Source organism: Lithobates pipiens, unplaced genomic scaffold, assembly GCF_037356315.1.
Source record: "Lithobates pipiens isolate NorthernLeopardFrog02 unplaced genomic scaffold, aLitPip1_a1.2 Scaffold_1, whole genome shotgun sequence".
NCBI lineage: Eukaryota > Metazoa > Chordata > Amphibia > Anura > Ranidae > Lithobates > Lithobates pipiens.
Window position 1 is genome coordinate 233,715,923 of NW_027507685.1, and position 25,172 is coordinate 233,741,094.

The 25,172-nt window shown below is 41.6% G+C and overlaps 1 protein-coding gene across 8 annotated transcripts in view; it reads right to left on the bottom strand.

Moving 5' to 3' along the window:
• Positions 1–25,172, bottom strand: part of COL11A2 (collagen type XI alpha 2 chain) — a 183,221-nt gene that overhangs the window by 88,794 nt on the left and 69,255 nt on the right. For all 8 annotated transcript variants that reach the window (XM_077484669.1, XM_077484664.1, XM_077484662.1 and 5 more), the window contains exons 2-5: positions 20,890–21,057; positions 19,802–20,012; positions 14,483–14,645; positions 4,094–4,225 (exon numbers count right to left, since the gene is read on the bottom strand). In XM_077484669.1, the coding sequence (XP_077340795.1) occupies positions 4,094–4,225; positions 14,483–14,645; positions 19,802–20,012; positions 20,890–21,057 (674 nt within the window). The remainder of the gene's footprint in view (positions 1–4,093; positions 4,226–14,482; positions 14,646–19,801; positions 20,013–20,889; positions 21,058–25,172) is intronic.

Below are 25,172 nucleotides of genomic sequence, written 5' to 3' on the forward strand. Positions count from 1 at the left end.
CGGACCAAGTGCCACGCATGCTCAGATCAAATTCCTACATCAAAGCTATTGGCTACTAGCCTGAATGTAGTCCCATCGTAACTAAATTACGTCATCACGTTCTGAAAGATCAGATTTTTCGCCAACTTTGTCCGACAGTGTGTATGCAACAGTTTCGGACAAGATCCGACGGACAAAATCCGATGGGCAAAATCCAATGGATTTGGTTGTGGAAATCTCCGACCGTGTGTACAGGGGCTAAGACATTCCTAACTACACTAACTTACCTATTCTGAAGCTGCTTCAATCCAGTCATATAAACAGCTATCAGCGGTGTCTTCGGTGTAGAGGAAGGACTGCTGACAGTGGATGTCCCATAGTAGGCCTATGGGTGACATCACCGCACAGGCATTTGCAGCCATTGTCAACGATCTCTCCTCTTCACTGAAGCCACCGCTGGAGTGATCATGTGACCGGACCAGAGCAGCTTCAGAATAGGGAAGTATAGACATTTATGCTTTTACATTGTAGTTAGAATAGTCCTAGAATGGGGGTGGGGGTAGGTTAAGCCCTAGTTAGATTTTGACTGAACTTAAAATTTTATTATTGTACATGTTGTGAGTATTGATTGCTTCTTTAGACTACATGTAGGCATTTCTGGAGATGGGGTCATCTGTGAAACATATGTCTGTTCTGTTGCTGTTTGCCACTGTTTCCTTGAGGAATGGGTCTGAGGGCCCGAAATGTTGCACTATTTTCGACTCACAATTTTTTGTCTATTTTCGCTGATGTTGCTGCACTAGTGATGTATTGGAATCTTCACAGTTCAATGGAGATCTTCTCTCTTCCTGATGCCACTTGGACAAAAGGTGATATCTCATCAGCAAGGGTGAAACTGCAATAAAAAACTGCAATAAAAAAATCTAACCCTTTTTAATGCTACTTAAAAAATGTTTTGTTTGGCCTTTATGTCCCTTCACTTCCTGATGGCATTGATAATCAGGTTAAAAATTGCGAGTTAAACTAAAACTCCAGGATATAACCAACTATACCCCCCCCCCCCCCCCAATCACCTATACCATTTAACCTGTGTAGGAAGATATGTGTTTTTACCCATTTTCTCCCCTGTGTCAGCCAGTGCCAGCTGCAAGTGAAATAATAGAGCACTCAACATCAGCTGGGAATGCCTGGGAGCGGTGACCACCCATCGGCTTACTATTTCCCATCCATTGTCAGCACTCCCTCCTCTTCCCTGAAGCCATTGCCAGCTGACACAGGCGAGCCTGTTTGCATGATCAGACCAAGCGGCCCCAAAACAGATAAAACCTGATACACACTAGCAGTTTTTTTTCATTCAACCTAGCTGGCTGAACTAAAAAAAAAACTGAAGAGCTCCGGAGGAGCTGCTGTACTAACAATCCTATGGTAATACAGCAATCTCACCCACTGAGCTATTGTGTTCTGACAGGGGGATGCCCCAACCCGCCAGGAAACCCCAGTCAGTGCTCTCAGCCATTAGCTGAGAGTGCTGATTGGGTGCCGACCAGCCTCTTTTTGGTCATGCCCCTTCGACAAAAGCCAGCCAAACAGCTTATGTCAGACCGGCTGCCCTACACATGGGATGAATGTCAGCTGTTTTTTATTAAACTGGCCGATGTCACCCAATATTCAGCCCGTGTGTACGGTCCTTAAGTATACCGATATTTCTTACACAGGTTCGTTAGTATAGGTATTAGGAAGGGGAAGGGACCACTTTTAAGATTAGTTAGGTATATAGGTATATTAGGTATATATTCTACTTTAAACACCTAAAAGGCATCACAGACTGCTGAAACAAGCTGACAAGGTTTTTTTAAGGTCTTCCTTACGGGTTGGAATTCCAAATTCAAGTTAAGAATAAATAAAAATAACAAGATAAATCATTTAATTTACTGGGACAGGGGCTCTTTTGGAACACATATACGAGTGTGAACAAGTCCTTAAGATGACAAAGTTGGCTGATACTACATAGTTTTCTATAAAGCATATTAAAAGTAAGTCAGTATATAAATATTGCAGAAGGGAAATAATAATAAATATGTGTATGTGTAACTTTTCTTATGTTTTGCAAGTTTTACAGGTGACATGACTTTGGTAATTATAGGAAAATCTAGAAAACATATGGAATATGTTGGATTTCCATAAATATGAATACCTCTGTGCTAGGGTGAGCACTTGGAATGGGAGGAAATATTAGACCCCTTTCACACCACACCACCCATTGCGTCGGCGGTAAAACGCCGCTAATTTTAGCGGCGTTTTACCGCCGGATTTGCGGCAGATTTGCAGTGCATTTCGGCCACTAGCGGGTCGCTTTTACCCCCCGTTAGCGGCCGCGAAAGGGTTAAAACGGGGTGCAACGGTGGAGGAGCGGTAAACACAACGCTCCTTCACCGCTCCAAAGAAGCTGCTGGCAGGACTTTTTTCTGACGTCCTGCCAGCGCACCGCTGTAGTGTGAAAGCCCTCGGGCTTTCACACTACATACAACATACATACAACATACAATGGTGCAGCTTCTTTAGGGCGGATTGCAGGCGCTATTTCTAACGCTATAGAGCCTGCAAAACGCCCTGGTGTGAAAGGGGTCTTAGGCAACATCACCATAGGTGTTCTTATCTCAAAAATGTAATATTTCACACACCAGTTATTCTCTCTTTAATAGATGGCAATGTAATAATACATACATCACATCCCAGACATTAGGCAATGTTGGTGAAAAATTACTAGTTTTGAATTTTACGAAGTCTCAGCATTTAAAGCTCAAATGCAAGTAAACGTTTTAGGGTGAAAAGGAGTTTAAACCTCTCTTTATTTTTCTGGCCTTGTCCTCTCACATCCCATCCTGGTAATTTGTTATCCAAGACGATCAGGATCCCAGACAGCATGTTAATCATGAGGTTCAAACCCTTTCCTCACACTAAAACTAAAAACAACAATGGGCTTTAAAGTATAATTGATTGTGTATATCAAACAAAAAAAGCCTTCAAAGAAAGCTTGACTACTCTTTTAAATATGTATTTCTATGTAATGAAGCCAGTCTGGTAAAGAAATTCTTCCAAGAACACACAGATTTTTAAACATGAAGAGGAGTTTTTGGATGGCTAGATGCCGACCCTTCTCTCCTCTATGGGGGAAAGGGAACACACCTTCCATCAGACATGTGCACTCTACTGCTAGGCGAGTCACTCATGGGATAGATGATGACTCTTCATAGCAGTATGGCAATTTAAGTTACAAAGGGCAGAGCTGGGGACTTTTGGTGAGAGATATGTCCACATACAGCCACCTTAGCCAATTGGGGGGTACATATTATTAATACACATTCATTAAAAATAAGTCCTACTTTGGTTATTTGGGGAATCTGTTATTGAGCCATTCATGGCCAGCTATACAAAATTATACAATCCTCAGTTTGACCTTCTCAGCTGGTATATACCTTCCTACAATTTGTACTGAACATATCACCATGTTAGCCTGTCATTTTTACAATGGCCTTTATACCATCCAAACCATGCTGTTAAAGTGAACCTGTCACAAACCTGGGCAATCCCAACTGAGCACATGATGAAAAAACGTATAAGCAGAGGTGAAAATCATAACCAAATATCCAAAGATAAAAACAACTGCAATTGTTGCCTTTTCCTATAAATGTTAAGCCCCATCTCTTCCCATTTCCTAGGTCTTCTTATTGGTCCATAAGGATATCCATTATGTTCAAGGGGGGAGTTAGAAGGGGTGGGTCACATTCTTAATCCACTTAAGAAGCTAAGATTTGCCTACACGTTCAATTGGAATCAGATTTGTAACACATTTACTTAACATCACTGTTACATGTAGTTCATATTGTAACTGGCTGACCTCTATAGTGTCATCTTAATCTTAAGCTAGATGATATAAAGGCATTTCTGAAAGGAAAATACAAGTAGGTAGAAGTTACATATTAAAGCCTCCTTTGGGTTTCCCAATATCTGACCTTCCTATGGAATGAGTGTGTGAAAGAAGATAGAGTATAGATCCTGGAACCTACAAAACAGCAAAGGGTATCCCATCACCCACAGACTGCCCCATACTCACATCTTGCCTGGTATTGGGGTCCTGGGCTTGCGGCGTGTTTAGCAGGGCAGAGTCGCAGTCTGGACTGTAGTGTTCACAGTAGTCGTAAGCTGCCTGGGCATTGCTTGCCAAAAGTAGTTGCTGAATGTCACCCTGAGGAAGAGAATATCGGAAGATTGTCACACTGCAGGAAATGACAGCAAAGGTTATACAGGATGAGTTACATATCCCTCAACTGAAGAACGTTCCATGGTATCAGGTCAACAAAGGGTACAATGCCATGCAGATGTTTTTGATTGCAGCTGTGATTTGTTCTACAACAGTAATGCCTTGTATACACGGTCGGACATTCCAACCACAAAATCCGTCGGATTTTTTCCAACAGAATTTGGCCGAAACTTCTCTTGCATACACACGGTCGCACAAAGTTGTCGGAAAATCAGATCGTACAGAACGCGGTGACGTAAAACACGTACGACGGGACTACAAAGAGGCCAGTAGCCAATAGCTTTTGTCCCTAAATTTATTCTGAGCATGTGTGGCACTTTGTCCGTCGGATTTCTAGACACACAATTTTGTTGTTGGAAAATTTTAGGTCCTGCTCTCAAACTTTTCCCATCTGAAATTCCGACGGAAAAGTCTGCTACAGCCCACACACAATCGGATTTTCCGACACCATAATCCGATCAGACTTTTTCCATCTGAATTTGCGACCCTGTGTACGGGGCATTAGACAAGTTTAGAATTTCAGAGAGCTTGAAATGTATATACTGAACAAACTCTGTTTTTCTTCAACAATACAGAAACAAACTAACAAGTTAATATGGCCTTCTTTTAAAAAATGCTAATTTCCTGGTTGTTAAGCATTTTAAGAAAGAGAAATTAGCAATGTCAGTTTCCGTGTAACTGCTGTGGCATTTAATTTGTTTAATTCGTTTTTTAGTTTTGATTTACTGATGTAGATATCTCAGTGTTCTCTGTAGCGCCATGCTGCATATATTAAATAAGTTAAATAAAATGCCCCCAGTAGCAAATCTTCATTGCTAATTTTGAACACCATAGACGATAGACTATAGACACCATGGAACACCATAGACGAAGATGTAGCTAATCACTCTTGCAATGACTTTGCCAGACCAGGTTTACCCACTGGAAGAATATCCCTAAACCTCCTTTCTTATGAATGTCTAAAAACGCTGGAGTTACCATCGATTCTGTACCAGAAACAATGTTCACCAGGGCAGATAGAAAGGTTGAATCTTCCCCCATGGGAACACAGACATAAATAGAAATCTAATCTCTCCCTACTCTGTCCAAAAGTAAAAGAAAACATTTTGGCTTGGCCTATACGTTAAAATATACTCAGCTGCCCATGTTTACCATTCCCTGGTAGGCAGCCTGTCTGAAAGATCCCAATGGGAGTCACAAGTCAAGAAAAATAATAGGATAGCAAGAAAATAAGGTGATAAAATTGTATAATAATGCTATATTATTTTTATTATTATCATTAATAGGCCACTATACCTATGTGTTCCTGAAAAAAATAAAGCTTATTGGGCTCCATTTACAGAACCAGATCCCAAGCAGTATGTAGGTGTCAAGACACATTTTCCTAAATACAATACGCAATCCTTAAACTGTTAATTCACTATAACGTTCTACAGTATTTATCGCAAAATGCTGAAGACACTCGGTAAATACCACATGTACAGGCGTAAAAACTCAATTCACAGAAGGAAATAAATAATTAGATGGATGCAGTAATTAAGTAGTGGTGGAAGCATGCAGTATTTAAGGAATGTGTACTGGTTGTTAAAGAATGCGAGGCCGCCGCGTCTTTAACAACCAATGAGTCGCTGACAGTTGAATGTAACGAAAAGAATTACTGGCATCAAAAAAGGTCTGGTATGGATTTTTATGGGAACCCCCACTCTGACATTTTTTCAGCCCCCCCCCCCCCCCAAAGCACCTGGTCCCCATGTTGATAGGGGCAAAGCCTTCTTCCCCACAACCCTGGGCTGTGGTATTGCGGGTCTATGGGCAAAGGGCTTATTGGAATCTGGAAGCCCCCTTTACCCCTACCTTACAAAAATTTCAAAAAAATTGTCCCCCCCTTGTAGATCCATTCTCAATTATGATGCCCACCCCCACTACTGACCCGAAAAAAAAAAGATAAAATAAACTCTGCTCCCAACAAAGGCTCTTGCTGAATGACAGCTCCACTGCCTATTGCCGCCGAATAAATGAAAGGGCGGGGGCCACCAGGTGAAGACTCAGCATGCCCGGTCGTGATGTCACAAGTATGTACCCCATACTTATCCAGATGGGGGGCCAGGATATGGGGGCCCCCTTGTTAAGGGCCTTCCAGATTCCGATAAGCCCCCCATGCACACACTCCCACAATCACCAGCCAGAATTGTGGAGAAGAGGCCCTTGTCCCCAGTAACATGGGAACAATGTGCTTTGGGGGTAGGGCCCCCCATGATGAGGGCATATGGCCTGGAATGGTTCAGGAAGGGGGCGTTGCTTGTCCCCCCTTTCCTGACCAGCAGGCTGCATGCTCAGCTAAGGGTCTGATATGGATTTTGTGGGGACCTAATGCCGTTTTTTTTTGTTTTTTTGGCATGGAGTTACCCTCAAAATCCATACCAGACCCAAAGGGCAGTTTTTTCCATGATTTTTTTAAGGCTGACAGCTGATGACGGATCGGTTGTTAAGGACGTGGCGGCCTCTCGCTCCTTAACAACCATGACAGTTACTGGTTGTTAAGGACGTTGATGGCCGCCCACTCCTTAATAACAAGTAGGGCCCAGACCCAGAGGGCATGGTATGGAATGAGGGGGACCCCACAAAGTTTTTTCCCTGAATTTTTAATGCTGGTAATTCTTTTTGTTACATTCAGCTGTCAGCAAAACCCCCCGGGGGTTCCCCACTGACAGCTAATGACTCATTGGTTGTTAAGGACGCTCGTGGGCCATCAGCCCCTTAACAACACGGTATTTACTGCTATAAATAAATACGCTAGCTACTTCCCAGAAGGGTTGAAGCTGTTATAGCTGCAAAGGGTGGGCCAACTCAATATTGAACCCTACGGACTAAGACTGGGATGCCATCAAAGTTCATGTGCTTGTAAAGGCAGGTGTCCCAATACTTTTGGCAATATAGTGTATGTCAGTATTTGCTCCTCTTTGCCACATGCTGGCAATAGTATTGAATTTACACTTGAAATGTTGATATATCACACTGAGGCGTTGGTTAGTTTTATTTTACACGTGGAAAATTGATATGACAGCAATTCCTCCTCTCTGCCACATAGTGGTGCTGGTGTTCATCTTTTTTTAAATTTGGAATACTGATATGTGTGTAATTGTGCCTCTCTGCAACATGGTGATGCAAAACTTTTTTTTTTCAACAGAACAAGCTCTCCTGCAGGGGTCACAAACCATTTATCACTGACAGGGTTGCTTAAAATAATCATTTTATTTTATTTATGTAAAATCTTTATCCCAAAGGTAACACGACTGTTGCTGTAGCAGCTTATAAAGTGTGAGCTGGAGTCCAATGATGTCTCTGTGCTCCTTCATCCAGAGTGGGGGCACTCTAATACAGGAGGTGTGTTACTGACTAGATCGCTAGGTGAAAACAAAGGGAATAAAGTCTGAAAAAAAAAACGAATGCAACCATCACATCTAATGATTGGTAAGCTGCAATATATTACATTTTTGGTTTGGGATTTAATACTGCTTTAAAGTGATATTAAAGTATTGGGGTTTTTTGTAGTTTATAACAAACTATAATATACTTACCTGCTCTATGCAGTTGGTTTTGCGCAGAGCAGCCCAGATTCTCCTCTTCTCGGGTCTCTCTTTGACTCTCCTGGCCCCTCCCTCCTGTCAAGTGCCCCCACAGCAAGCAGCTTGCTATGGGGGCACCTGAGCCGAGCAACCGCTCCGTGTGTCCATACAGACATGGAGCCGTGGGTCAGCCCCGCCCCTCTCTCTCCCCCATTGGCTCACTGACTTTGATTGACAGCAGCAGGCTGCTGCTGTGTCTCAGCCAATCGGGAGGAAGAGTCCTGGACAGCCGAGGCTCTTGTGCAACATCGCTGGATCGAGATGGGCTCAGGTAAGTATTGGGGGGGGGTGAGGGGGGATGCTGCACACTAAAGTATTTGCATACAATGCATTAAGATGAAAAACCTTCTGCCGGCCAATCAAGCCTAGATTAAGGCTTACCTGTAGGTCCAAGAAATATCTCCTATACCTACACGGTTCAGGAGATAATTGCAAAAAGACAGGCACCGTGCAGGCGCACTGACCACGCCTCTGCTAACGGCGATATGCCGCTAGTGGCGGCTCCCATGCACATGCACGGGAGTGATGTCATTATGGCTCTGGCCAATCACAGCGCCGGAGCCGCGAGACCCGGTAGTCACTCCGGGATAAATGGTGGCTTCGTTCTCAGGTAAGTTATTCATAATGAGCTAGTATGATATGAATACTAGCTCATTATGCCTTTGCCTTGCAGGGTGCATTTTTTATTTTTTTTTGATTGGCTTTACTTCCTCTTTAATAATAATGATGATGATGATAGAAATAATATTGTTAAAAAGCTTTCTCTAGCTCTTGCTCCTTTCTACCACAAATAGGGTGGCACTGCGTCTGTGATGTCTGTTAATAATTATTACTTCATTATGATTTTGATTAATTAGAATTATTATTATTATTATTATTATTATTATTATTAATAATAATAATAATAATAATAATAATAAAAATAATAATAAATAGTTGTGATTTCTGTCTGCTGCCACACAGTGGTGGTGGCATTCATTTTATTTTATACTCATAATGCAAATAAACCAATAATTGCACCTAACATATCTGTAATTATTACCCTCTGCCACAAATCAGCGCTAATATTTATTTTATGGTAGAGTATATTACTAGTAAAACCAACAAAATTGCTCAATTATACTTTGTTATATTTTAATATGATACTCCTGTACAAATGTTAGTATTGCTGTACAATTGTTATAGTAATTTCATCTCTCCGTCAAGCGGTGGTGATAGTATTTATTATATTTTGCACTTGAATCATTTTTTTTATACTTATAAAATGTATATGAAAGTAACTGCTACTCTCTGCCATATGGTAACACAACAAATTTTTGTTTCTATCTTTGAATATTGATTTGTCAGGAGCTTCTTCCCTCTGCCACACAATAAGTTTAATTAATAAATTGAATATTATTATTATTATATTAATATTAATATAAAAAATAATAATAATAATGAGAGAAAAGTTGATGTGCTTTTATACATTTTATTATAAATTTTATTTGTAATTTATACTTACTACTACCACACGGTGGCACAGCTATTTATTATTTTCTAACTTGGAATACCGATTTGCAAGCAGTTTCTTCTCTCTGCCACATGGTAAGTTTAATCACTCAATTTAATATTAATATTATTGTTAATAATTAGAGAGCAATTGATGTGCTTGTAATTCCTATTTACTGCCCTACAGTGGCACAGCTATTTATTTTTTTCTAACTTGGAATACAGATTTGTAGAGAGTTGTTTCTACCTGCCACACAATAAGTTTCATTGATCAATGTATTATTATTATTAATAATATTAATTATTATTATTATTATTATTATTATTATTATTATTATTAATAATAATAATAATAATAATAATAATAATAATGTATTATTATTATTATTATTATTATCATTGTTATTATTATTATTAATTTTATTATTATTATTATTAATAATGTACTTGAATTTCCTACTTACTAACACACAGTGGCATAGCTATTTATTGTTTTCTAACTTGGAATACCAATTTGGAAGCAGTTGCTTCTCCAGAGAGATGCTGATGTACTTGTAATTCCTACTTATTACCACACAGCGGCACAGCTATTTATTAGTGGTTCATAGTGGTTCGGCTATTTCTCTCTGCTACACAGTAAGTTTCAGTGATAAATGTATTATTATTATTCATAATAATATGAAAAATAATAATAATAATTAATAATAGAGATATTGATGCACTTGTAATACCTACTTACTGCCACACGGTGGCGCAGTTTATTTATTTTCCTAAATCGGGAATTTCGGCACGGCTGCATTTTCTTCTCTCTGCCACACGGTGGCTCAAACGTCTGTTTATATTTTTCAAACTTGCGATACAGATATAAATCATTCTGCCATGCAGCCACACGGTGGCGCTCAAAGCCTACAAATGACCTAATCTTGCAATAATAATCTGCGGATAATAATAATTAATGAGATATTGATGTGCTTGTAATTCCCACTTACTACCACTCAGTGGTGCAGCTATTTATTTTTTTCTAACGTGGACTATCGATTGGCCAGTAGTTGTTTTTCTCTTCCACGGGGTAAGTTTAATTGATCAATGTAGTATCATTATTATTATTGTTATTATTATTAATATCATTATTATTATTATGCCTGTTATTATTATTAGTATTATTAATAATAATAGTCATAATAATAATAATAATTGAGCAGTTGATGTGCTTGTAATTCCTACTTGCTACCACACAGTGGTGCAGCTATTTAATATTTTCTAATTAAGAATACTGATTTGCAAGCAGTTGCTTCACTCTGCCACATGGCATATTTAATTAATCAATTTAATATTATAATTATTATTATTATTATTGTTATTAATAATAATACTTTTATAGCAATGGATGTGCTTGTAATTCCTACTTACTGCCTCACAGTGGCGCAGCTATTTATTATTTTCTAACTTGGAATACCGATTTGCCAGTAGTTGTTAATAATAAGAATAATAATAGAGCTATTGATGTGCTTGCATTTCCTACTTATTGCCACACGGTGGCGCAATTTATTTATTTTCCTAAATTGGATTTTCGGTATGGCAGTAGTTGCTCCTCTATGCCACACGGTGGCGCAAACGTCTGTATTTATTTCTCAAACTTGTACTACAGATATAAATCATCCCGCCATGCAGCCACACGGTGGCGCTCAAAGCCTACAAATGACCTACTCTTCCAATACCCGACAATAATCTACAGAATGTCACACCGCAAGACAATCTCTATAGTCAGTGCACACAGGACAGGAAACAATCCAATTATTAGAGAGCAATGCACTGTAACTGCTGGGAACTAAACTCCAATATGACATAATCCATTATTATCTTCACGTATTTCCTCAGAGGATTTTTTTTATATTTATTATATATATTTATATTTATTTATATATTTATCTGTGTGATATATAATAAAATGTCAGAAATAATACTCAGCAGATAAACGTGTATTTTCTTTTACATTGTGTTAAAGTAGAACTTTTTTTTTACATTATGGAAGGAGATAATCTATGATACAGTTTTTTTTTGGTTTTTTTGTGTGCTATCTGTGTCCCATTGGGGGAATTACAGAATTACCCTTCATTTCCTGTCCCATAGCCAAAACAGGAAGTGAGGAAATCCCCAGAACTAGTGCCCCCCTTGGAAGATTTCCCCTCTATTCCTGTTCTGGTCACTCTCAGTGATAATGATAAACAGTACAAATAATGGGGTCGATGAATCTACCTAACTGGGGCACATACCTCAATAAAAACAGGAGTTCTATTCTACTCTAGTCAAAGCTAAAAAAAATAAATAAAAAATAAATAAAAATAAAGTTTTGGCCTTAGTTATACCTTAAATAATTCTTTATAAACTAATAATAATGATCAGTAGACATGAGTATAACATCGCCACCTGCTGGTGATAAAAGGGAACAACGACTGGAGAAAGTTTGTAAACAATATATTAGTAGAAATAACAAATGATAGAATTGTGTACTGAATGAGCTGCTTAGATTTTTTTTTTATTGCTTTTTTTCCAAAGTTCAGATATTGTTCCTACACCTGAAATAATAATAATCGGGATGTTTGTGGTAGATTGAGGCTTACAAAGGGCCCTTATGTCAGGATTCCTGGGCTGTATGGAGACCAGGTTTCTCCTCCAGCTCCCATGCAGTGGAATTGTACACATGTAAGATCAATAAGAAAGCAGACGAGTCTTAGGAGGGGAATCTGGCACAGGATTCTGGTTTCCCACTAGCTGCCGGCAGTCGCCAACTGGAACGTGACGCTTGCCCCCCGGCCAACTGCTGACACCGGAGCCAGTGATGTAGGCCAGGGCTGGACGGGAGGCGGCCGTACAGTAGACACATTGGGGGTCTGTTGGCTGAGCCTCGGGTGTTCCAGCAGCAAGTGGAAAACTGAGGTATGTCATCTTATTTAAAGGACCCCTTCGCTGACTTCCCACTGAAAATGCTAACTCTCCGGCTGCCTCCTGCTATTCTCCTTGAGTCCTGAGCCAGAACCAGCATGCAGCAAGTGAAGTCAGGACCCCTGATCTGCATATTCATTCCAAATCAGCAATTCTATAAGCACTGAAGCCTTAGGATTGATATGACAGCCAGGCAATTGGCATTATACTAAGAGGTCGGCGGTGGCAGATTATGTATTTCTCTTGGAATAAGTTTGCTTTAGGAAGAAAAATGACTTTGCAACCAATGGGATTTCAGTTTACTGTATTCATATATGTAAATGATAAAATAAACTTTTCCAGTAAATAACCCCTTTCTGTTGGTGGGATCTGGCCCTTTAAGGGGGGGTCTTAATGCAGGAGGCTTCCCCTAGGCTTTCTGATCATGTGATCACTGTCATTGGCTGTCACAGGGGTCACGTGATCAGGAGCCCATCCTACCAGCTCCTGATCTTAGCTGACGGGAGCTGCTGGTGTCAGCTTAGTCATGATGTTAGGGGCACAAAATTGAGCACAACAATAGCAGCTCCATCTTTACGCATGCGTGTGGTAGCACAGCTTTAAAGCCTGACACTGCACTGCCACATATATATTTTTTTCTACATTGGGCAGATTCCCCATCACTTCCTGTCCCAGTGACCACACAGGAAGTAAGGGACATTTTCTCAAACGGGTCGCATGAATCAAAAGTATCCCAACTGGTTTCCTAACCCCTTCCCTCCTCTAATACAGGCAAGAGCTTTCAGTGTTTCTGCTACAGAAATACCCCTCACTTCCTGTCCCAGTGACCCCCAGGAAGTGAAGGAATTCTCCTAAATGGGTACATAGTAATTAAAGTGGTTGTAAACCCCTACATATACCCAATGATGTGACTGGCCTCAGGTGATACACAGGGATTAAACAAATCCTCCTACATGAGTTGTATCTGTTTATCTTCAGTCTTCTATTCCCTACATCAGTTCAAAGTGCAGAATTAATAAAGCTTGTCTGGGCATTCAGAAAGCAGGGGGCGGAGAACTGGAATTACGCTCTGCAGAGCTCAGTAAGGAGAGCTCTGAGAGATGATTGGTAGGAAGGGACAACCCCCAACCCCCCCTTCACACAGCACACAGGAACAGAGCTGAGCCTGTCAATCACAGGCTGTAGGCCAAAGCTACCTCTCCTGTCACAATTTTTCTCTTAGTGTCAGGAAAACATGCAAGACATGGGTTGAATTAGATGGACTTGTGTCTTTTTTCAGCCAGACTAACTATGTAGGTCACCTTGGCACCCCAGATGTTTTGGAACTACATCCTACATTTCCCATGATGCTCAACTACACTGCAGTGTAGATGAGCATCATAGGAAATGTAGTTCCAAAACATCTGGGGTGCCAAGGTTCACCATCACTGATGTAGGTGATTCATGCTGATAGCAAAGGAATGAAGCAGCAGACAGAAATGTACACTTGGTGCCCTCGATTGACACAAGTACACACTATAGAGGGATATTTTGTTCAAAATTCATGTCTGAGGTTTACAACCACTTTAAACCAAATGGAGTTTCTAACCCCCTCAAACTCTATTGAAATCCTTCATATAGGTTTTGGCTGGTGGAGATCTTTAACATCTTCCATAGACCCGCCACAGTTTTGATTTTTAATTTCTTTATTTCATTTTTATTTATTTATTTTCCTTATTTTATTTAGAGTGGAGTTCTTCTAGGACAGGGGTCTCCAAACTGTAGCCCTAGGGCCAGATGCGGCCCTTTGCTTGCCTTTATCCAGCCCTTGGAGCACTATTCCATCCACTGACACCAACAATGGGGCATCATTCTTATTGCTGACACCAACAATGAGGCACTATTCCTCCAACTGACACCATCAAAAGGGCACAATTCTTTCCATTGACACCAACCTTGGGGCATTAGTCCTCCCACTGACACCAAAGATATGGTATTGTTGACTCTCATTGGGCACCTGAATATTTTCTACTCCCAATGGCCATGGTCTGGTCCCCCCTAAAGTCTGAAGGACAATAAACTGGCCTCTTGTTTAGAAAGTTTGGAGACCCCTGTTCTAGGATAACAGTCCATTGGATCTTACCTCAAATGATTCCTCATCCAAGAACCTCATTCCAAATACAGTGATTCCTTTAGTGTCTACAACGGGTTTGTTCCCTCTTGGCAGTGGCTTGGTTATCTTCTTCTTACAGTCCAGGATTAGGGTGACGGACTTCTTCTGTACACTCAGAGCAAGGCGATGCCATCTGCGGACACAAAAAATGGGGGCAAGGTGAGAAGATCCGAGGGCAGGACTGAACAGGAACGGCCGTACAATTTCAAAGGACCAATGCCAACAAGGGTAGGGAACCTCGGCTCTCCAGCTGTTTTGAAACTACAAATCCCATCATGTCTCTGCCTCTAGGAGTCGTGCCTGTGATTGTTAGGGTCTTGCAATGTCTCATGGGAATTGTAGTTTCATAACAGCTGGAGAGCCGAGGTTCCCTACCCCATCGTATTGTTCATAATTGTCTTCTCTGCTTTCCAAGATTCCTTTTCTGTAAGATTCATGACATTCCCCAAATACTCCATATGTTTCTATTATGGCCCTGATATAAGGTCTACCTTGTTCAGGGTCGGTTGTTCACACATTCAGTGACAGTTAAGGGACCAGCTATACAAGGAAAAAGAAAAGAAGAGAAGGAACCAGACGGCATAGCAAAGTTCCAAGAGCCAACCCACCACATGCATCAGGACTGAGGGCTCTTGAAAGGAATATCGAGGTTGGGTGCTGTGATGTTTTCAGGAAGCTCTACACAGCACCCCGCTGGCCTCTTCCCACCAGTTTTGATCTGCTGTAAAGCTTAGAGAAGTACAGGGATCCAGCTATGGTCACCACTTCATCCCTTTAAACCCAAACACATATTAATTACACAGGTTCTGTGACTGATTGAGGTGGTAATTAAACTCACTTGGTGCCTTATCTGCATTTAATTAGCTTCAGAACCTGTGTAATTCAAAGGTGTTCGGGTTTAAAGGAATGAGGTGGCAACTCTAGAAGAGTGTTGCTCAACTCAGGCTTTCCATTCTTTTGCACAGGTGATTTGATCAGTTTCTCTGCCTTAATAATTACCACAACCATTTCATCTGAGGGAAATCCTGAAAACATGACATGTTGGGGCACCTTAAGGACATGAGTTGAGAAACACTGCACTATAATAAGGTAAAAGGTTTTATTCAAAACTGTCATTAGCATTTGATGAGGAGGAACCAGGAAGGCAAAATATAATTAGATTAAACTTGATCTGAATAGTGGTTTCCCAATGGGTGGTTACTGGTTCAGGGGAGTTTACTGACCCAATGCGGCTCACCAATGTATGGTCATCATACAATATTAGTGACAGGGAAACAAAGGAAATACGTTGGGCACTGTTGACCATCTTAAACTGAAGCCAGCACAGCCACCGTGGGTTCTGGGCACTGCCTATGGATTGGTTGTTAAGGGCAGAGCGCTCAATGAGACTAGATTAAACGTATTAAAGACGCACCTGTCAAATTTTGTGTTTAGTCTCAAAAAAGTGGTGTTATATCATATATATAAATATGGACGCCTGTATTATATAGTATGCAGGCACAGACATGGTCCCCCAGTTAAGCCGACCATAAAGGAATAATATGCTCCAACTTTTCCTTTATTCTGGCTATTCAAAATTACAAATGCAATAATCCAGAAGGCCAAAATCAAAAGGAAAAGACCAACTATGCTCTGAAGAATATTCAAACACAACTGGCAACTTTATTCATCCAGACAACAAGACCAGTTAGTCCTTGCTTGGACCTCCTCCTTTCACCCACCTCTACAATTAAGCCCAGCCTTGAGGGTGAAATGCTTCAATTTCCATTTTTGTTACATTAAACTACAAGCCAAGAAGACCATGGAGATCGTCTGATTTGTGGAAGCTGTGTGACCGAGAACCAGATCATTTACTTCAACATCAATACTTTAAAAAAGCAATGCCAGCGAGATAACCCTATGGATCCAGTGGTATTTTTCCACTTTGCTTAACTGAGGGTGAAACGTGTCAGTGGAGATCCCTGGCAGGGATTCTTTGTTCATGTTGTCTATATGAATAAAGTTACTAATGCTTAAATTTTCTTTGAAGGACAGCCAATCTTTTTCTTTGCATTTGTGCAGTCTTCGGGGCATGGAGTTTAGCACTCCAGCCTCCAAGCTCCAGTTTAGGGCCTGGATAAAAGGTTTAGTGCAGTACGGTGGATTAAGAGCATAATATATTCCAGTAGAATACTTGTAATCCAAAGCACTTGCATATCAAAGCAAGTTTCCCCATAGGAATCAATGGAAACGAAGATAATTCGTTCCACATTGACTTCTATTGCATGCAATACCGCATGTAGCTAGAGGTGGGGGTCACCGGACACACGGAAAAACTCGTAAAATACTCGGAAACACTCAGAAAAACTCTGCTCCTGAGTGTTTCCGAGTATTTCCGGGTTTTCCCATGTGTTTCTGAGTATTTCCGGATTGCTCTGAATGCCATTGGCACCCCACACCTCTGGCCAAATGCAGTACTGCACACCACAGAGGCTTGAATCCTGCTAGTTTTGTGAGACAACACTCGCAAACCCGAGTCAGGATTTAAAAAGAATAATAGCTTGTATTGCGAAACGCTTGTTAACCACGTTACTCGCAATCCGAGGTTCCACTGTATAAGACATTTGGTAGGTAAATAAAAATTTTTTTTTTTCTAGGGGTCTATACATCAGACCAAAAGGAAGGACAACTGTGCAGGAAAGAAGGAGACGGAGATTTGGTTCCAAAGAGAAACACTGCTCCTAGATTAGAGACAGTTGAGAGCTATGATGGTTCTCTTAATCATAGAATGTGTCCTAAGCAAGCCATAGATGGTTTGAATCTGCTTAACTGGCCGAGATTCAAACCATGTTTGGGCAGACTGAATGTCCCCTAGTTGATCGATTGATCACCCTGGATATAACCAGCCTGTCAGATTTCCCATGCAATTATTGGCGCTAGAAGTAATCACTTCTTCCCGTGGGGGCGGTTCCCTGCACACCCCCTGCCAGAAAAACACAGTAGTTCTGCAGGTGGGATCAACAGTCATTGTTGATGGGGGAATCCAGTGATTTTATTTTCTGCAACCCATGGTTGCAGGTTAGAAAATTGCTCCATCTATGGGAACAAAAAAAGCAACTCCCGGTATGTCGCTCTAAATGTATTCAATAATTTTTTTCTTCTGTGTCCGGCAAAACTAGTCTTCCCAAATGGATTTTTTTGGTTTTGGGTAGCTACTGGCATGTTCAGTGACCTACATTCTGTTTTTAGGCTGAACTATTTGGACACGCTTCCCATGCTGGACCACACATAGGAAATAATAGAGATGTGCCAAAGGGTCACTCAGGACCACATCCTAACACAAAGCCAAGCAAGAGGACTTGGAGAGCGGAAGGTTGGAAAGTCCCACATCATATCTATTATCTACGGCCCCTGACTGCAATTTAAAAGCATATTGAAGCCAATATAGTCTACATAATACCTGGACATTGTTTTTGGACAAGACTAACCTTTAGAGCATCCTTAACACAGCGCAACTCAATAAATGTTGGGAGTTTTGGGAAGTCTGGATGATAATCTCTCTTGAAGGTCCCTGTTTGCTACAATAAGTGGCGGATTACTGAAGCCTCCCAGTGTCTTCTTTTAATCATTATGTAATTTTTTTGGATAAGCTGGGCATTTAAAGAGGGCCTGTCAAGTTCCTAACACAGTGCAACTCAACCAAAGTCTCCCGGCCACCCTTAAGCCTAGTAAACACCGGTCGCAGCTGTTGTACTAACAATCAGATGTTAGTACAGTGATCTCCCCTGCTGTTCTGTTATGTTGTGCCATCCCCCCCGCCCCTGCACCAGAACACTTCCGTCAGCGCTTTCAGCCATTGGCTGAGAGCGCCAATTGGGAGCAGGTCGGCTGCTGGTTTTCAAGCATGTTTGTCCGAAAGAAGCCAGCCAAATGGTCAGATTTTGTCGGACCGGCTGCCATACACACGGGCCTGAATGTCAGACGGTTTTTATTGAACCGGCTGATGTCGCCCAACATTTGGCCCGTGTGTACTAGGCTTATGTCTTAGATAACAAACCTATTCAACTCAAATTAAATGATATAAAATCCATAATCAGAGGTTACTCAGGTCATCAATGGATGTCAAAACAATCAACAGATCCAGAAATAAAAGCAGCTTTTCATGAAAGTCATGTTTTGACCACGTTATCAACCAGGGCATAGTGGGACAATGACGTCAAAAGAGGATGGGGTCATCTGATGACAATGCCACATGACCTCACCCCTTCGTTTGTTTAGGCAGAGGAGATCTCATTCATTGTGAGCCAAGCATCAGGTATGGCCAGTATTCATCATGATTGACAGTAGATTTACTTCACAGGAGATTTTTTATTTGTTTTTGGGGAGGACCTGTCAAAAACCGTCTCTTTGTTTTTATTTATTTTGGCCATTTTTTGGTGAGTGAGTAGGGAAACTATGTACCCCATACTCATTCACATGGGGGGCAATATGGCAGGGCCCCCTTAAAGGTGGTTTCCAAATTCTGATAAGTCACAACCACCGGGCCAGGGTTGTAGGGAAGAGGCCCTTCCCCGTGTTGAAGGCATATGACCTGGTATGATTTGGTGATGGGGGAGTGCCGCTCCTAGCTTGTTCTGCCCCCTTTCTTGGCCTGCTGGGCTGCATGTTTGGATAAGGGTCTGGTATAGATTTTGGGGGATTCCACTGCATTTTTTTTTCTGATTTTGGCATGGATGCCTTTCAAAATCCAAATTAGACCTGAAGGGCCTGTTATGGATTGGGGGGGGTTACAGTGTTTTATGCCAACTCTTTCATTTGTTTTCATTTTGCTGTCAGCTGGGAATCCCACTGACGACAGTTGAGTCATAGTTGTTAAGGACACGGCGGGGGGTTGGCTCCTTAACAACCAGCTATTTTCTGGTTGTTAAGAACGCCTGAGGTTGTCAGCTGCTTGACACTCAGCTGAAATAAAATGCATTCTTTATCTATTGAATGCCTGGACCACTTCTTATTTAACACAAACATTTACTTATTTATTTCCTTTAGTGAATTGACTTTAACACTGTTTTATGCTATATTTATGGAACGTCTTTGCTTTTTTGGGGTAAATACTACATAAAGGGATAGTGAATTCACATTTTCAGTATTGCATGCGATATTCGGGAGAAATGTGTCACATGACCCAAATATCGCACGTAATATATGCTTTAGTGAATGGAGCCCACTATATGGAATTAAAGCAGATGGAAGAGCAAAAACAAAAAATGACTCAATAGGTATTTGAAAAAAAAAGGAGCCATATTTACTGACTTTCCATCGGCCAGATTGACCCCGCTGAATAAAGCATAGTCTTCAGGCTTGGGATTTCCGTGTTGGTCTTCATACAGGAAGACAGGAGAGCGTCCCACCTCTACTCCGATCTGCTGGATTCCATCCCCGTTGTATATGGAAAAAAGGAAGGCCTGCGTCCCAGTCTTCGCCCGGAATAGGGCCATAATTGAGAAGTCTTCTGGGAATTTACCTGCAAGAGTATAAAATGTTAGTTCTGCAGACACTTAGTGGTATCCCAATGGGCGATTACTGGTTCTTGGGAGTTCACTGAACAATTGCAGTCCACCAAAGTTTAGGATCATTACACAATATTAGTGAATTTGAGGGCAGTCGTGTGACACAGGAACATTCCAACAGCATCAACAACAACAACAACCATCATCACTTGTGACAATTGGATATTCAAGTTCTTCTTCAAAAGGATCAGTCCACCCAAAACTTATAATTAAAGGGAACATGTCATAAAAATCCCAAACTCACCTTCCTGCCTTAACCCATCCGTGCCTAAGTTGTTCTTTCAACCAGTCTAATCCCCACCAAGACTCCAATGTATTACTCGAAAATTCAAACAATGCCCAATTTTGTCAATAATTGCACATTTATGGTAAGCCCTCCAGCTTCCACCAACCATCTGTTAGCATTCAGACACAGGTATTAGCTGTTCAGGCGCCCTGCTCCCCCAATGTGCACAGTCATGTCAACATGTTCACCTTGCAGGATTTTGCCTGGGGATTAGTGAGCAGTCAACACCCAAAATCCCAAATGGGAGGGCGGCAGAACAAGACAATGGCAAGAATCTTCCCTACTTATCAACAACCCCCCCCCCCAAATAAAACAGCTTTTTAGAATTCAGCAGCTACTAAAATATCTGAAGAATCTGATTGGTTGCTAAGAGATAATTCTTGACAGGATCCAACTTAGCAAATAGCATCAGAATGCTTATCTATCTCTCTTTCCAAGTAGTTGTCAAAATGACCATAGGGGCATTAGGTTTGGCTCATCCTGCGCCAGCCCTCTCCTGCTCCCACCCTCTCTAAGTCTAACTCCTAAAAGTGCAATAGAGGTACCTGGAAATAACTGCCTCGTGGGGGCGCTGATCTGAGCTTGCTTTGAAATCTTGTAGGCCACATCTCCACCAGTGCTTGAACGTCGGGCCGGACAAAGGCCAGAGGTCTTCTTTACACCTTCAGGTAGTGTGTGAAATTTCAGGCCCTTCAGGATGTCAACAGGGTCAGCTGCAAGGAAAAAGACAAAGAAGAAAAAAAAAGGAGGTGAGCAAAGAGAGTCACATATGGACCATTTTTGTCTCTCAAAAAATTAGTTTTAAGTTGACGTTTCAATTGTATCTGTTAGCAAAAAGCAATTTCGGACATAGTTTTACATCTTTGCCTGTTTGCTGTGTCACATATTCGAGATCATTTTTCATGACTTACATAGATATGCTCTCCACATACCCTTCTTTCAATCTTTTTTCAATGGAAGTGTATTAACTGAGCTCTGACTCTGGCTTTAGTTATGCATAAATATAAGAGGGGCAATGAGATGCATGGTCACTGTACTGAACTACTAAGACTGTATGTAATAAGCAACATGGCTGTCCTCACGTACACATAAGCTCACTCTCTGAAAGGTACTAGCCTGTTATCGCAAATATCCAAAAAGTCAAACATACAGCTCATTGCATAAAGCATATAGACACGGTCAAGAAGTTCAGTGGTTGTTTGCCTAAACATACCAGTGGTGGCGATGCAACATATGTGCAAATTGGAATGTGGAATGATTATTGGAGCTACATTGCTGCCACCAGGACAAGAAATGAGGGCAAATATAAAACCTGCCAGGAGTAGAAGGGAGATCTTCAAATGGGGGCACTTATTCTGGTAACATCTGTCCATAGCACATGCATAAGAGGTGCTAGAGTAGGCAACATTGTGTGACAAAAAAAATCAATCTGAGACTTTCCAGCAAAAAAATAAATAAAAAATAGCAGTGTTTACGTCATGACATTGCTTCTGGCCTCTGAGGGTCATAGAGCTGGCCGGGGAAGCACCGGAGTAGCACCGAAGGGCGCTATAATGGCTTTTACATGACAGGGAATCGCCGGCTATCTGAATGATGCCTGCAGCTGCACCCATCATTCAGAAATCACCATGTAAAGCCCTGGACATCATATGACAGCCTACGGTGGGCAATCGCTTTAATGAGGCTGCTTCCATGTGACAAAAGGATCCCCAATCATAGGAGAGGGTCTTGAGAAAGATCCAGAAATGTAAAACATAGCAAGAGCACCACATTATTGGTAAGTCCAGAAGCATATTTTATTGAATGATCAATAATATAAACAGGCCAACGCGTTTCAGAGGTTCAAACATTTCTCCTTCATCGGAGCGTAAAGAACTCTTGCTTCAATTTTTTTTGCTGTTCTGTCCCCATGCCTCATGCTCCTATGTGTTTTGTAAGCCTAACTATGAGGTTGAACAGGCTGCCCCCATCCCTCCGGGGCCGCCCGACAACGTAACTAGCAAGGAGGCAGGTGCTTGATAACTGGTGTGTGTCAGCCTCCCATCCTGCTGCATTCCTCTTTCCTCTGCTTGTCTCAGGCAAATGCTTATAGCTGAGACAAGTGCCTCTTATAAATTAGCCATCTCCTTGCTAGTTAGGTTGTCGGACAGGGCGCCATCCCTTCCTTTGCAGCTGTCTGACTACATCGGTAGCAAGGAGACAACTGTTTGATAACTGGCATGTCAGCCACCCATCCCTCTGCATTCCATTTTCCTTTGCTTGTCCCAGGCAAGTGCTTGGAGCTGAGATAAGCCCTCGTTATAAGTTAGCCATCTCCTCGCCAGCTAGGTTGTCAGACAGAACACCACCCCTTTCTTTGCAGCCATCTGACAACGTAGCTAGCAAGGAGACAGCTGTTTGATAACTGGCATTGTATAAAGTCCATGTACTTGAATGTATAGATCCATACATATAATCACACGTCGATTAGATGAAACCACACGAATTATCCAAAAACAAATGAATGTAACAGAATATAACAGAAAGAAATTATGTATTCTATGAATGAAAACGAAACGAAATAACATTTTCCATTGTGTACAAGTCTACTTTATAGGAGATAGAAAACTAAAAACAAATGAAAGTTTCTTTTTACATTTATGTGACTTTAGCAATAGCTGGACTTTTCTGTTTTAGTGTCATGCGTGTTCACAGATGCGTGAATTAATAGCACCACCGCTAACCAACGCGTTTCTCTGCATGCGAGGAAAGCATGCAATTTATCTCATGTTCCTGACATGCAAAGGTCAGAACACTGTCTTATGTGTTTGGGACAGAACATGATGGGACATCTCCCAGTGGAAATGCAAATAGTGATGAAAACCTTGCAGAGGTTCTATCCCCCCATTCTGTTTTAAGCTAGAATAAGCTGTTTTGTCTGCAGTTCACATTTACATGTGTATCTTATAAAAAAATAAGAAAAATAATTAGAATTCTCTTTTGAAGAAAGCAGTAGAAACAAACGGGAGAGGCGAAAAGATACAGATTATATTCTGTTGTTTTTTAAAGCCCCTCGTGTAGTTGTCACCTCCTGTGACCTCTCCTCATATTGTCTGGTTGCAGCCCCACCAGTGACATTACCGTCCTACGTGCGGTCAGTGACGTGCGTATTACAAATGTACAGAGACCCATTGTTGCAGAGCATTGCATACAGATATCTCCATGCAGAGAAACTTAGTGTTTGTTACCCCAACATTTCATATTCCTGATATGTGGCTGCTGTACCATGTACATGTATGAGAAAGTCTCCTGTTCTCTATGTATTGCTTCCTTTATGTGAAATTCCTGGTGTCCCTGCCAGTCCCTCTGCTTTCCTATTAAAAACTAACTATGCTGGGAACTCAGTGTACTCTCCTCCAATGATCAGAGGTGTCCTGGCATGCCTCCAGTGCACAGCCATTCACTGGGAAGATCAGTGTACTGCTGCTTCTCCTCCCCCCAGCTCTTATGTAGCTGAGAACAGAGGGAATGTGATCAGGGCTGGGCTCAGCCCTTCCTTCTCAGAGCTGGCCGCTCAGCTGTCGGCTCATTGCCTGCTACTTTCTCTCCACAGTTACTCAGCTGTTGATAATATCCTGCTCCTCAGTCCTGCCTACTTAAGCCGTCCAGCCCAGAGGATCTCTGCCTTCACCTTAGTCAACATCACAGAGACTATCTCCTGCGATCCTGTTTAAGACTTGCTTTGATGACATCCCTTCTGGCTCCAGATCCTGCTTGCTGTTCCACTACATTGATCCCCGACTTCTGGCTTGGCGGACTATCCGTTCCGGTTACTGAACTCTGGCTATGTTTTGACTATGTTTATTCTTTTTACTTTTATTATTAAACAAGTGTGATTTAACTGTACTTCTGTGTCACCTGATTTCATGGTTTCTGACAGGTGTTTGTAGTGTTTTTTTTTTTAAATGTTGCAACAAATGTTTCACCTTTCATTTCTACTTTAAACTGAATGGGTTGTTTTACAATCACTTTAAAGAGGAAGTAAACCCTTCCAAACAACTTGGACCTACAGGTAAGCCTAGATTAAGGCTTACCTGTAGGTCCAAGCAATATCTCCTAAACCTATATGGTTTAGGAGATATTTGCCCGAAAATGGGCACCGCTGTCTACGGCGCATGCGCCGTAGACAGCGGCGCGCAGGCGCACTAAATGCGGCAAATCCATGAATGGATTTGCCAAATTTGTCGACTCCCGTGCGCATGCGCGGGAGTGACGTCATCGCGGCTTCGCCGAGTGGCAGCGGCGGAGCTGCGAGACGCGACTCCCGTGCGCATGCGCGGGAGTGACGTCATCGCGGCTTCGCCGCTGTGATTCATCGGAGCTGCGAGACGCCACCAGCAACATGGATGCGGCGGACTACAGGGATCAGCGGCGACTTTGCTGGCTCCTGTGTCAGGTAAGTGACACATAATGAGCTACTATGCGATGCATAGTAGTCCATTATGCTTTACCTTTGCAGGGAAAAAAAGAGGAAGTAAACCCATCAGGGTTTACTTCCTCTTTAAAGTAAATCCTATCTAAATGACACAGCGGGGTTGATTTACTAAAGGGAAAAAAAAAGCCGGTGCACTTCGCACAGTGCTGTTGCACGCTGTAAGAGCAGTCGCTCCAGAACTTAATAAATGAGCAGGAACTGCTGACTTCCATCATCCAATCATGTGCAAGCAAAAATGCACTTTTTTTACATTTTTTTTTTTTCTTTTATTATTATTCTTGCATGTGATTGGGTATTCTTTGCAAAATGAAACTTTACCTAGTTTACTAAGGTCTGGAGCAACTGCACCTGCAA